The sequence below is a fragment of the Macrobrachium rosenbergii genome, chromosome 55, assembly GCF_040412425.1.
Source record: "Macrobrachium rosenbergii isolate ZJJX-2024 chromosome 55, ASM4041242v1, whole genome shotgun sequence".
Lineage (NCBI taxonomy): Eukaryota > Metazoa > Arthropoda > Malacostraca > Decapoda > Palaemonidae > Macrobrachium > Macrobrachium rosenbergii.
In genome coordinates this window covers 75,078,588-75,092,735 of record NC_089795.1, presented here as the reverse complement: position 1 = coordinate 75,092,735, position 14,148 = coordinate 75,078,588, and the positions used below count along the sequence as shown (strand labels likewise).

The window sequence follows — 14,148 nt, the reverse complement described above, 5'->3', positions numbered from 1 at the left end:
CAGTTTTGGTTACGTAAGCGTACATGTTGCTACAATATACTTTCAAGATTTGATGGATGCAACTCTTAAAACTTGATTTATCTTAAGCTTGCTACTTATCATTATAAATTATCTTTTGTTTTTATGAATTTGAGCGACTAATAGGTGATATGATTTTAAATCCTCAAAGTTTATGTGTACCTGCAAAGATATTTTGACATTGCTGAACTGCATTATAAGAAATGTATTATAAATCTTATTCTTAAAATATCTACAATTACAGAATTGTTGATTTTTTAATGGGCTCATAATTTTAATGGCAATGTTTATGCATAGGTATGTTTGTGCAGTCTTGCTTTCTAATTTTATTGGTATTATTGCTAGAAGGGTTTCATAATATGCATTACTGAATTAGCATGGCATAAGACTGAGTTAGACACTAGAACTGCAGTGCAAATTTATGCAAGTAAAAATACATCAGGTTCTCACTGCGCAATTGGTGGCTGGATTTTGGAATTGGACTATAGAAACCACATGTACATTATACAGTAGTTATATGAAGCGATCATCTGAGCAGCAAGCTAAGACCACAAATTGTTTTAATGAAGTGGAAGAAACTTCTGTTCAACATGGTAGCTGCATAACGATAGATAACTAAATAACCATTTCATTGGGCTTTAGATTGTGGTAAGCATAGCACATAGACAAATTACAAGTTTTCAGAAAGGCCAGGAGTCTTTATTCAGTGATCAGATGATTTGAAAGTGTAACTGAAATATTTTAACAAAAATTGAAGACTGTATACTGAAATGAAGAATGTAACTCATATAAACTGTACATTTCAAGACCTTTGTAAACCAAACTGCCAATCAAATAATTATGGCTGCAGTTTTAGAATATTAAAATATTATTTTGACCCCTGGGGGACCCTTGGCCTTACAGAAGTATGCAAAAGGCATTTATGCAGGTTCCCTGCTCTTTAGGGAAAAAATGATGTCCTTATACAATATACAAACCTCTCATTTTTTTTCATCCAAAGAGTAATTGTTTTCAGTTTACCAACAATGGTAACAATGATTTAGATACTATCATCTTGTTGCCATATTCTCTAAGTTTCATGTTGATAGTGCACTTTCACTGTCACCTAGAGTACTTGTGCCTTTGAGGTTAATAAATATTACTGCTGTAGTATAACAGTACTGCAAAAGTTGGTTAACATTCTTCCAGGCTGTTTATATATATTTTATAAGCAGTAATATACAATATTTTATTTGGCTGATGACCTATTTTTTTTATCTCTATTGGACTGTACTTCTTTTTTGATACCATTTTTTATAGGATCTATCCTATAGGGCACCACTTGCTTTTTCCGTATGTTGCCCACTGCAGACAGTGCTAATAGTTCTCTGTAGTCTCTTTGATGTAAGCTACATTGTTTTCTGCCTTTTATTTTTTAATTATGATACAATGGTCATATCACATTCAGCTGTCCAACCTTATCCCATTTTCAGCTCTCATTTATAAACAAATACCTGGGGTAAGTCGTATAAGAGTCTAGCATTTTAACTTGTGGTCTCTTTAAATTCATAACAATAATTCACATAAAGAAATTCTTTCTTTTGTGTAGTAACAGTTTAAGAGACTCAGTTTATGGCACAGGAGTTTGTGATCTAGCATTTCTATGATAAAGAAATATTCTTGCTGGAACTCAATTGCCACTTTAGTAAACATACCTATGATGTTGCTGTTGAAGTGAAATATTCCCCTGCTTGTTTGGGGTTACTTCCTATTGGGTTCCTTGTGCAGCACACTATAGCTGGTCTTTTACAGGTTTCTGCTGATGACTTTTTATCCATTCCCTTTGGTTTCTTCCTTAGTTCTCCAATTGCTTATAGTTTGTCTCGGTCCAGTTTCAACACTCGGTTAAGAACAATTTCTTCAGGTGAGCCCTAGGAGAGCTTAAAATTGGATGCAGGGTACAATGAAAGTGATTTATAAAAGATATTTATAAAAAATAAATCAAATAATGAAAATAAATATAAATGGGATGCAGGGTATAATGAAAGTGTTATACAAAAGATAAGTCAAATAATGAAAATAAAGTTTTGTTGTGGGGGACATGTTCTGAATATAATAACCACTTATGCCCACAAGTGGGATGCGATGAGTGATTTAAATGGGTATATTGTATGTAATCATGAAAATATCAGTAGGATCCATGGTGGACAAGGTATGGGAGAAATGAACAAGGAAGCAGAATAAGTAGTAGATTTTGCATTAGCCTTTGATATGGCTATTAACAACAATTTCTTTCAAAATGACAACTATGCAACATACAGTAGTGGGGGAAGACAGACACAGATAGATACTCTGATGTATAGAAGAAGCTATCTAACATAAGTGAAAATTCAAGGTAATAAAAAGATAAAGTGGTGGAGGCTAGAGGACCATGAGATGAGAGAAAGATTTAAGGAACTGGTGCTCGGTAGCATCATATTAGCAAAGGATGTAAACACCTGGTGGGTAGAAATTAGCACTTTGATTCTTAGAAGAGCAGAAGAGTTATTGGGAAAGACATCTGGTAGAGGTCCACCCAGTGAAAAGGAGAACTGTTGGTGGAATCATGATATGCAGGAAAAGGTCAAGAGGACAAAGGAGGGGGTGATAGCATATGATCGAAATGATTCTGAGGAGAATCAGTTGGCTTGGAAAATGCAAAGAAGGAATGCAAAGAAGGCTGTAGCAGGGGCAAAGTTAAGTGCAACAAATGAGTTGTACAAGAAGATGGAAACTCCAGAAGGGCAAAAGTGTATATATAAGATAGCAAAATGCAGATAGAGCAACTAAAGATCTGACCCACATCAAGCAGGTCAAAGATAAATATGGAAGAGTTCTGTCAAAGGAGGAAAATATAAGAGCAAGATGGAAGGAATGTTTTGAAAAAGTTATTAAACAAAGAAACCCAGAAGAATAGCAGAGGATGGTATCCTACACATAAGAATAGTCACAGAGGTCAAGTGGGCACTAGATAAAAGGAAGAGAGGAAAAAGCTGTAGACCTGATGGTATACCGTCGAGGTGTGAAATATTTGGGGAGAGGAAGGAACTGATATATTGTGGGACTTAATGTGTAAGATCTACCACCACAAACGAATACCAGATAGCTGGGGAAACAGCCTAAAGGTCCCAGGAAAGGGGACATACAAGACTGTTGTAATTACTGAAGGATAAAACTGATTTTCCATATAATGTAGATCTATAAAAGAATTATTGAAGAAGAATAAGGAGAGAAACCACAGTAAGCAAGGAACAGTTCAGGGTCATGCCAGGGAGGGTTACAGTGGATGATATATTTGCTTTAAGACAAAGTATGGTGAAAGACAGAAAAAAAATGCATTTGGTATTTACAGACTTAAAAAAGTATATGATCGTGTACCAAGGTATGGAGGTGTTTGAAGGTGGAGGGTGTTTTTGAAAAATATGTTAAATTGGTACAAGATATGTATGCAGAAGCAACCACACAAGTAAGAAGCTGTGTTGGAACTACAGATAAATTCAAAGTGAAGGTTGGTCTCATCAAAGATCAACTCTCAGCACCCATATCAACCTTGTGATGGATTTTATAACATCTGATGTCAGAGAGGACATCCCTGAGTGCTCTACTCACTGATGACATAGTGTTGATAGATGGACTAGAGTTGAACTGAAGGTAGAAAGGTGGAGATATGCTTTGAAGATAAGTGGGATAAAAACTGAGTACCTGTGGATGACAGGAGAGAAGGAAGACAGAAGACAGGGAACAGAGAAATTGGGTCAGGACGACATCAAGAGAGTCAAAACTTTCAAATATCTAGGATCATATATGACTGATAATAGAGATATGGACTCTGAAATCAGAATACAAGGTGCTGAGATGAACTGGGGAAGATTGTCAGGGATGTCGTGCGATTGAAGGATTAGTGCAAAGGTTAAAGGAAAGTTTTACAAAAGTGTAAGACCAGTGATGGTTTACGGAGCCAAGACGTGGCCGATGAAGAAGGCTCAAGAATGGAAAGTGGATGTGGCAGAGATGAGGATGTTGAGATGGATGCGTGGAGTCACAAGAAGAGATAGGATCAGAAATGAATTTATTAGAGGAACAGTTAAGGTAGGGGAAAGTGTCAAAGAAGGCCAGGAAATAAGACTACTACAGTGGTTTGGTCATGTATGTGTAGAGAAGATGATCATGTGTGTAAAAGGGTTTTGAGCATGGAGGTGGAGGTAAGGAGAAGAAGAGGAAGGCCACAGTTCAGATGGAAGGATAAAATAGCAAATGACATGTGGGAGAAAGATTTAAGAAGTCAGGATGCACTGAACAGAGGAAGATGGTGAAGGCTGATGGGAAACAGGAACCCCATATAGAAATGGGCAAAGCTGAAGACAAAGAAGAAGATATACAGTACTGTATTTTACCAGGAGCGTTTGACTCGGCTATAAGATTCCCATCATGATATCAAGTCAAATTTGGCTTATAAGCATACAGTTAAGGAAATGTTACCCTTGTTGCGACAGGATCTAGTTTTCTTTATAATGACTTGAAGTCTTCAGCAGGAGGCTTTTCCACCCTGCAGCAATGAATGCATTTTATTTGCTTTTCCCTTTAAATCCAAGTGATTTACTCATACTATCTGTCATTTGTAGTGGAATGTTGTTGTAATAATTTAACTGAACTATTCAGAATTTTTCATTCTCATGGGTATGGCCAAAGAACCTTTCAGTCTGTATCTCTTTATATTGCTAGCTGGGTATTTATAGTTTATCAAGTATTATGTGTTTTCCATGGGAAATAATCTTTTATGGCCTTTTGGCACATGGAACATTACACGTTTATGAGATCCCTTTCAAGATGGTCTTGGGTTGGGAACTCAGATGTAATTACTCTTCCTTTTTCAAAATATTAACATAATTTCATTTAACACTCTTATTGCTGTACTCATATTTCAGGATTAGGTTAGTGTCCAGCATCAGTTTTCCAATGAGTTTATGGGTTTTTTCATTGATATCTCATAATAGAATGTAGTGTTTAAGACCGAGGTCATCATTTTCATTGATATCTCATAATAGAACTTAGGGTTTAAGACCCAGGTCATCATGTGTGTGATTTTTTGGAAGTCAGATGAGAAAATTTTTATTTGTTTTAACCTTTAAATTATAATATTGATTTATTGTTCTGTGTATGTCATGACTGATTTTCAGCAGTGTAAGAATAAACAGATTTAGTCACATGCCGGTTTTCAAGATGTCCAAGTGAACTAAAGTGTAAACCTTACTTGTTGAAGGTCCGTAAACAGCTCACCTCTGTCGGATACTACAGTGATGCAGAGTCTGTCAGGACCAATGGATTGCCCACCCCCACAGCTTCCACGCCTACATGTTCACCACAACCTGTTTCAACACCCACACCAACTCCAAATGGTAGAGGGTCCTCTGCTGATTCTGGTGTTAGGTTGTCCAGTGATAGAGACTCAACTGCTAGTCATGATGGTAAGAAGTGTATTCATTCAGTTTTCATTTTGAAAACTCATAACATAATAGTTTGATAGCAAAGTGCATGCCAGTGTAATGAGTTAATTTAAAGCCAGGTAAAGACCACTTTAAAGTACTCCAGAAAGCTTTCCATAAGTGAATCTCAGTAGCTTGCAAGAATAATGATTTTTTTATATGAACTTTTAATTACATTTTTTAGTGCTTGAAAGAAATTAAGATTTTTATCTTCTTGAGTGTAGGTACTTTACTTTGCAGTTTTAATACTTTTGCAGCTTAATTGCAATAATTTGAGATACTCATATATTCAATATAATTTGTTATTTTTAGATACGAGTGGTTTGGTTATAAAAACCATTAAATACCAAAATAGTAAAACCTTCTTAATTCAACCTCCTAAATCCTGATTCCCTGGATAAACAGATCCTTTCTTTGCTCAGAAACCCCTAAGTAACCTGATCTTCAGATGGAAAATGAATTTATTTCCCAGTAAGGTGACCATCCTGGAAAAAATTACCTGCTTAAATTTGCTACCTGTACCTTATCCTTATTCTGGCAAAATCTGTGATAAGTTTTAAAAATAATACCAGTATTTTTAATTTGTTATCCTGTGAAAATCAGGGAAGACTGAAGGCAATGTTTAAAAGTTAGATAAACTATGGAGACCCAACATGGGAAGTAACTACATAATGAAGAAAAAGACTTCATAAATATGAAACTAGTGAAATTTATGCATAAAATATTTCTAAATTGTTACCTTAGAATTCCAAAGTTCATGGGTTTTTATTATTAAAAAGTCTATCTTGCAAGCCATCTTTTGTTGATAATTCTTGCCTAAATCATTAAAATCTAAGTTCTTGTAATTAATAAAATTAATACAGCATTAAATTAAGTAAAGGGTATCTGTTAACTAGCATAAGCTAGATAGTTTTTATGTTTTCATGACAGTTTGTTCTTATTAAAAGTATGAGCATTCTTGATTCATAAATCTGCTATTTCTTTAAAGGCTTTTGCTCTGAGAAATAGCAGACTTGTATGGTTTGTGATGATTGTTATTATTACAGTTTAACCAGACAACTGAAGTACATGCAGTAAAATTGCTCTGTACACTTTGTTTAAATTTATCAGAAAGGAAAAAAGTTAATTTAGAATAAAGAAAGAAAAAGAAGGTGCATTCAATTGTTTATTAGTCCATATATATATAATTTTCAAAGATTCATGATTACCTATTAGTGAAATCTTTCCATACATAATAATTTTGAACATACTGGCTATGTCTAATTATGTTCTTGGTGGTGTTTTTTTAATGATATTGTTTTGTTTTATGACTACCCCAGCATCCCTGCCAGATTTAGAAAGATTTTACTATATTGATAACACATTTTCCATACATATGCAGTATGGTTAATAACTTATGCTTCAACAGATAAAATGAGATTATGAGATTGCCTATTATAAGCTTTTTGGGTTTTACATCTCATGGAGTAAAACAACTGCATTATTGCGATTATGCTGTAATTTGTAGTGATAATATAGCGAGTGGTTTTCAGAGTATATTAGTTGTAGGATGTCACGTAGGTATTCGTACAGTTAGTCACAAATTATTTAGCAGGAGAACTTGATCTCATATTGTACAGTATTCTGTAGCCATTATTGTCTTAAATGAAGTACACAGCAGTAATTATGCATTAAAAGCCAGAGTTCATGTTCTATATAAAAAAAAACGTTAGATTCTTCTCCCAGACACGTGAGAGACATTTTTACTATAAAGGGTCATTGTTATGTGCACAAGGAGTGATGTTTTGTTGAAGAACTCCCTTGTTATATAGTTGTACTTGTTTCATCACAAACTGATTACTCATAATTAGTCCAGATTTATAGTCTGAATGCTCCAGACACCATTTGTTTAACAAACAAAAATGAGAGGTGGAGTAGCCTTGTGCCTATGATTATGGTTCCCTGGCCCTTCTGTAACCTAACCTAACAATTGCAAGACAGCGGAAATGGTTTTTAACTGACTTCTGAATTCTGGAGACAGGTTAGCAAATTTCATGTAATTAATCTGACCAAGGATCAAAATTTGATAAGTTTGTTATATTTAGCAGAAATGCAAACCCTAGGAAGCCAGGATGAGTTAGCTGTGCCAATAGCCATTCTAGCTGTCGTCTCATGTTAAAAACAAAAGGAAAGTAATACTTTGTTCAGTAGAACAATTTCGCAATTCTGGCCTGTTGTTTATGGTGAAATGAATTTGATTTTCCAGAAACAAAAACTGCTTCAAAATCATTATAAATAACACAAAGTTCCTGCCTCCTAGCATGATGATTTTTTGCAGCTGACTCCAGAATTTATGAAAAGTGAAGTATTGATTGGTGAGGACCCAGGGATCCAGAGTCATGTAGGGCTGGCTGCTCTTCTTTTGTCTGTTAAGCAGAAGATGGGAAATGTTGGGGCATTCAAAGATCATGAATGTGGGCTACTTAATAATGTATGAAGATGGATTTAGAGAAGAAAATTAGTTTTGTTTTTTGAAAATTAGATATTCCTGCTAAGATGAACTGTAGGTAAAGGGAATGTTTTATTTTAGTCTTATTTGGGTTCCATACCCACGTAAATGTAGCTGTTCCAGTGTCATCAGTGACTGTCTGTCTGTTCTCTAACTGATTAACTCTGATTTTGAAATTCTTTGGCTCAATTCTGATGGGAACACCTATCATTTCTGCAAGTGGGCATTGGTATTTGTAGATGGCAATTTAAATTTTACTCTGCGCCCAAAAATATTATCTTTGAAGTTAACAAGAACATTTATAATTTTTGCATGTCACCTGAACTATCCAAAAGGCCTTACATGAATGGATTATCCAGAACACGTAAAGAAGGATTCCTTTTACATTCTTGCCATAATATACCATTATTTAAGTGTAATATCACAAGCACAGTGTAAGAGCTTCTCTGAATTCATTAACTGCTTGAAAGAAGTAAATTAAATTCAATTCCAATTTACTAAAAGACCGCTGTTTCATGAGAGACAAAAGCAAAAAGCAAGTTTACAATTTTTCTTTCATGGAAGAAAAGGTTCATAAATTAATAAAACTGTATGGTAAGAAGTCTTATTTTCAGTTTTATAGTTTCTTATATGGGCAGACTTTTGATGGAGCTATGGGCTCTCCTTTTCACTGTAGTAGCAAATCTGTATACAGGTGTATAGAATTTGTATGTTTCACTTCACAGCATTAATAGAAGTGCTCATTGATTCACTCTAGTTCAAAAGAAATGTCTATTAATGAATTAAGATAAATCTTATTTCACCCTACATACACAACTTTAAAAATGGTGATATATAAAAAAAAATTGGGCATGATTATTTTTTTTAAACTGCAAAGAAGTGGACAACTATGAATAACATGGACCCTCTGTTTTGTAGTAGCATTCGCTTCAAAGTTATTACAAAGAAACTCAAAACAAAATATAGGCTTTGGCTCTTAATCCTATCTTATGGAAATATTGCAAAGTATAGCACAATTGTGCAGAACACTACTGTACATCAGTTCATTTGTTTTTTTTTTTTTCAATTGCTCTTGTTTTCAGAATTTAAATGTTAACTGTGGTCACCTAGTTTTAGTTCATAACCAGAAGTTTGTTTTGTGTGTTCCTTAGCCATGATAGTTTTTTCTTTAGACATTTAGATGTACCCCTTGCAGCATTAATAGCTTAGTTGTATCTTTAGGTGACTTGGCAGCCAAATTGATCAAATACTGTGAATCAAAGGTGTATATACGCTGATAGTCTTTTAAATATCATAATTTGTCACTTTTATTTATGTGATTTTTACCATTAACAAAACCCAGCTAATATCCTGCTTTCACTTTGAGCCATTTTCCAAAAAACTGGGCAATTCTAATTTAATTGCTAATTTTTTTTCTCTTTCATAAGATATCTTCTACCTCTTCTTGGGCAATAGATAATAAATTCTGGAATGGCAATATAATTTGCTATAGGGTAGTTAAAATTCAGAGGAGTAAATGTAATTTGTTTTTTTAATGAAGGTCTTACCTTGACATTGTAGTCAGTCATATTTGTTAGTTTATGGATGCAATGCAGACATGGAATTGTCTGTACCTTCAAGTTTTATTGTTACTATTCCTTAATTTTGTAATTTAAATAATTTTGATGCCCTTGATGTTTAGAAAAATGACTCAAAATTTGATGACCCCAAACCTATGAGTGTACCATCCTAGACTTTTCCCTTTTCCACATTCCCCATAACTGAGCATTCCCCATAGGCACACCCACCATTACTGTGGAACATGGATCCTTCGACTGTGACACGCTATCAGTCTGTTCTTCGGCCACAGCGGCTTCCCTCTACTACCATGCATGTACGTTCTAGGAGACTTTTTAAGTACTGGACTACACATTATTTTTTAAAAATGGCTTAAAGCCTATGGTTTTTATTTAAATTATGTGCATGCATTTATAACATGAATCTTTACTTATCTCTTGCTTGTAGTGTTTGTGTGGCTATGTTTATAGAAAATACATTTATCCTTTTTATCTCCTATAATCTGCTTGGTATTTGTTTGGATAAGTGGGTTAACCAATGTTCCATTTACCATTGCATTTTCTTTGATAATTTTACCTTTGCATCTTTCTTGGTAAGTTGGAAATTTAACACTAACAGGCGTTTTAACTGCTAAAGCCTCTTATATAAATTCTTGCCATTATGAAATTAATATCTTAGTTGCTGAAGGTTTATATGTAAATTAGTGTCACAATTAAGTTGTTACTTAGGTATTGTTGTAAGGGGGTTGATATTATTACTAATACCAGCTGAGTTACCTTTACCAATAGCTCAGACTGAATGTACTTCAGATCTTGTTTTAATTCGTATAGGTTGTCCTTTTAGACTGCCTTTGTATAATAGTATAAAAGTCAATGCTGATTCATCAGCAGCTTGGAAGACTAACCTAATTTTTCATTAAATGATACTGATAATGACAAGTATACAAATTTTGAGAAGGCATTTATGAGTGAGTCTGCGAGACATTACCGTGTCTTCCTCATTTTTTATTCATTGCACAAATTCTCAATTCAGTCAGTGGTTGGTGATGATACAGTATAGAGTAAAATTATAAAACTAGAGTACTATAGTTGTATGTATATTTGATTATGAGATAAAATAGTCATTCATATTGTTCACATTATTTGAATTACTGTATAAAAACAAATGTCTAAATGTTGACTCTTGATAATCAGCAGAATAAAACTAGGGGGTAAATATCAGGATTAATAAAATATGATTCAAAGTAGTCCATAAAGATTGAATTTATTGTAGTCGATCAGGGCTATATGGTTTTCAGTGTTGTTATAAGAATATCATGAGTAGGTTATGAGCATCTGTTAGTGGAACAGTGCTAGATATTTTGTATATGAAATATACCTTGTGCTGTGGAACATTCAGAAAAAACTGTGGTGTTTTACCACTGGGATTATGTACATAATGTACAAACAAGTGAAGCATATATGAAGTTAATGTAGTTACACATTCAGCTCATTGAAGATGAGGTCATTGATTTGCATGATTGACATTCTTATGGATTTTTATAATGTTTTGGTAACATGCTTTAAACTTTTCATTTTTGAGGCTGTACAGAGCTACTCATTATATATTTGTATTTCATAGCTGTTTGAATTTATTCTTTTCTTTCCTATCCAGTAAATGAAATGAAGGTATTTTGCATGGTTAATGAGTAGCATTGATTTTTTATTGTTTTACATGTTTTAAGCGTACAGTATTAGATTTAGATTTTTTTTGTCATTTCAAATTTTTTATATTTTAATTTACTGATAGAATAAAAGTTATATTTTTAACATTACTTTTTAAAACATTTTTTTACAGTACGTATTACAAGTTTCATACAGTCCTATTAATGACCATTAGCCTTTACCCTTTGTGAACTTGACCCTGTCACACCAACTTCAAAAAGTTGAAACAATAAAAGTTCTACTGCACATGCCCAGCAAAAATCCTCAATAAAATAGTGAGAAGGGAGGGCACTGAAGATTATAATTGATGGGCCTTTACAAACTACAGTATTAATGATAATTTGCCTGAATCACATTTAGGAGTGAGACAAAGAAGAAAATTATCTTGAATAATATAAGACCCTGTTGCAAGCAGTCCAGTTCCTGTGAAAAATGGACAGTGTAGTTAACAATGACTTTTGCAATCCAGGTGACTTCCATTGGTAATGGATGCAACATACGAGTATGTAGCCCTGAAAATATGCACCAGGTACATGAGGCAAAACAATGGGTATTTTAAGAAAAACACACCTACAAATGCACTAAAGGGAAGGGCAGTGAAATCAAGAAGAGGAGGCTAAACAACTAAAATCCCTTGACCTGTATTGCATGACCCTCTGCAACAATGAGACTCGGCAAGAAACAATCACAGATACTGTGCCACAAGCATAGATCATAGGATGCAAGAGAGCTTAGCAGTTCCAAAGGACACCTCTGAGAATAGCGGAGAGCCTCCTGGTAATACTAAACAAAGAAAAGGTGGGTACTTAAATATCTAGGTCATTGATCCTGGGTTTGTGCAAGGGGCACTTGATACATCTTACTATGCCTGGCCATAAACCTACCACAGTTGATACAGAAGAGAAGTTTTGAGAGTTTGATTCTGTTGACTTGAGAGAAAGGATGGACGAGAGCAAGAGAAGCAGATTGATCCAATTTCCTAGAGGCAAAACTTGAAAACCTCCACTAGATAGAGAAGAAATGCTTCAAGAGAAGAGCAGGGAAAAGCAGCAAAAGCTAGTGATTTCGTGACCAACTTGTTACTAGAAAGAGATTCTCATCCGCAAACTCTTAAGGTCAAATGAGGTCCCTCACAAAGGCCAACAGTTGGGAGCCCCTTGAAAAGGGTATAGAACCCACTGAAATACTTAGGAAGGTTGATGACAACCAGGAATATAGCCTTGACGCAAAAAAAAAGAACTGGAAGAATATGCCCAACAGAAACCCAAAAAGCAACAAGTGATACTGCAGACCCTATCAAGAAGCAACTTGGAGGCTCATGGAAATCATTTGAGCTGCAAGAGCCAAAGCACAAAAAGTTCTGTTGCTGTTAGAAGCTAGTTCATTCTGGAGAAAGCCTAAAGAGAGGTTAAAGTCAAGACATGAAAAAAAAAATGACAAGACCAAACCCATTTGACTCAAAGAAAAGAAGGTAATATATAATATAAAATGAGGACCAGAGAAGACAAGCACCCTGATTGTCTCAGACCAAAAATCTTGTCAGGTGAGAATGTTAAGGGTAGAGGGAGAGGACCTGCCATTCACATGACAAGTGTTGCCACGACTTCCAGAGTGCCACATTCCCTAAGGCTTCACTGTAAAACCAAAGGAAGTGGTTCCTCCAGAATTCTCCCAAGCATGAAAAAATCAGACACACAAATGTCAGGAGCAAGGGTAAAAAACTATTGTCACTACACTACAGCCACTCAAGATCCTCAGAGATCCAGACCTTCCCAGTCTGCTTGCACTGCTCAAACAAATTACCAAAAGATACCTAGACTGTCTCTGGAATTAAATGTGGCACCAACAGCGCAGGCCACTGAGCCCGGTTGCAGCAACTAATGGAGCCTGACTCTCAGAGACATCACGAACAGGCCCACCTAGGGGATCTCTTAAGTTTGTCATGTGTCTATACAGACATCTTAGAGAAGGAACTGATTATATGGTGTTAGAGTGTAAGACATTAACAAACACCTGTGATGAATTAAGGCTTAACAGAGACCTTAGACTTTATTGCAAATAAAGAATTTGCTTGACAAAAATTGAAGAAACTTGAATCTTATCATTCCATATTTACAGACGGCCATGGCAGAGAAGTGGTAGGCCATAATCTTGATGCAGTGACTCAGTGAGAGCTTACAAAGACTGGGTACAGTCTTCCTAATCTCTGAACCAGATGACCTTTGCTCAGTACTCCACTATGAGAGGCAACTGCAATTCTCATCTCGGTTGAAGCCGAGGAGTATCAGAAGCATAGAAACATTTGGAATCAAAAGAACTTTTGCAACAGCTACTATGGATCCTGATAAACTAAGACCCTATCATGAAACAGACTGCAAGGAAAGAACAAATGCAGAGGCAGCTGCAAAGTCACCACTTTCCCAAGGGGAACCAAGAAAAAAATAACCTTCCTTAGCTCCCTAGGGTTCTTCTGGGTTTGCTACAACACCTTGGTGTCACAAGCATAGCTTAGCCTTGGCCCAAAAGGTAGGCCAACACTAAAATGGTATATGCCCACATTAGCACTGGCGTTGAAGGGGCTAGATCAGACTTTACCAAATGGTACTGTTGGTCAAAAGGCCAACACAAGTGCTTCTCCAAAACTTACCTCAAAGAAGTCAAGATCAGCGCAATAAACTGATACCCTCTTAGACAGGGGTTGAGAGAATGATGCTAGGATACATGGCAACAAGGGTCTAAATGACTTGAGGGGCAGTATGTAGTCTGTAGCGAATGTCTAGGGACAGGAAAGCTTAGAATTGGTAAGGAAGTGACAAAATGCCTTTGAGAGCTGGAGGAACGGTCAAGAATGGGTCTGTTTGGTCAGTTGTGGTAAAGAAGC

At 35.4% G+C, this 14,148-nt stretch overlaps 1 protein-coding gene across 19 annotated transcripts in view; it reads left to right on the top strand.

Annotated features, from left to right (window-relative positions):
- Positions 1-14,148, top strand: part of LOC136835431 (uro-adherence factor A-like) — a 95,889-nt gene that overhangs the window by 28,988 nt on the left and 52,753 nt on the right. For 13 of the 19 annotated variants that reach the window (XM_067098967.1, XM_067098961.1, XM_067098959.1 and 10 more), the window contains 2 exons: positions 5,297-5,501; positions 9,785-9,880. In XM_067098967.1, coding sequence (XP_066955068.1) covers positions 5,297-5,501; positions 9,785-9,880 — 301 coding nt within the window. The remainder of the gene's footprint in view (positions 1-5,296; positions 5,502-9,784; positions 9,881-14,148) is intronic. The other 6 variants (XM_067098971.1, XM_067098969.1, XM_067098965.1 and 3 more) reach the window with 1 other exon arrangement.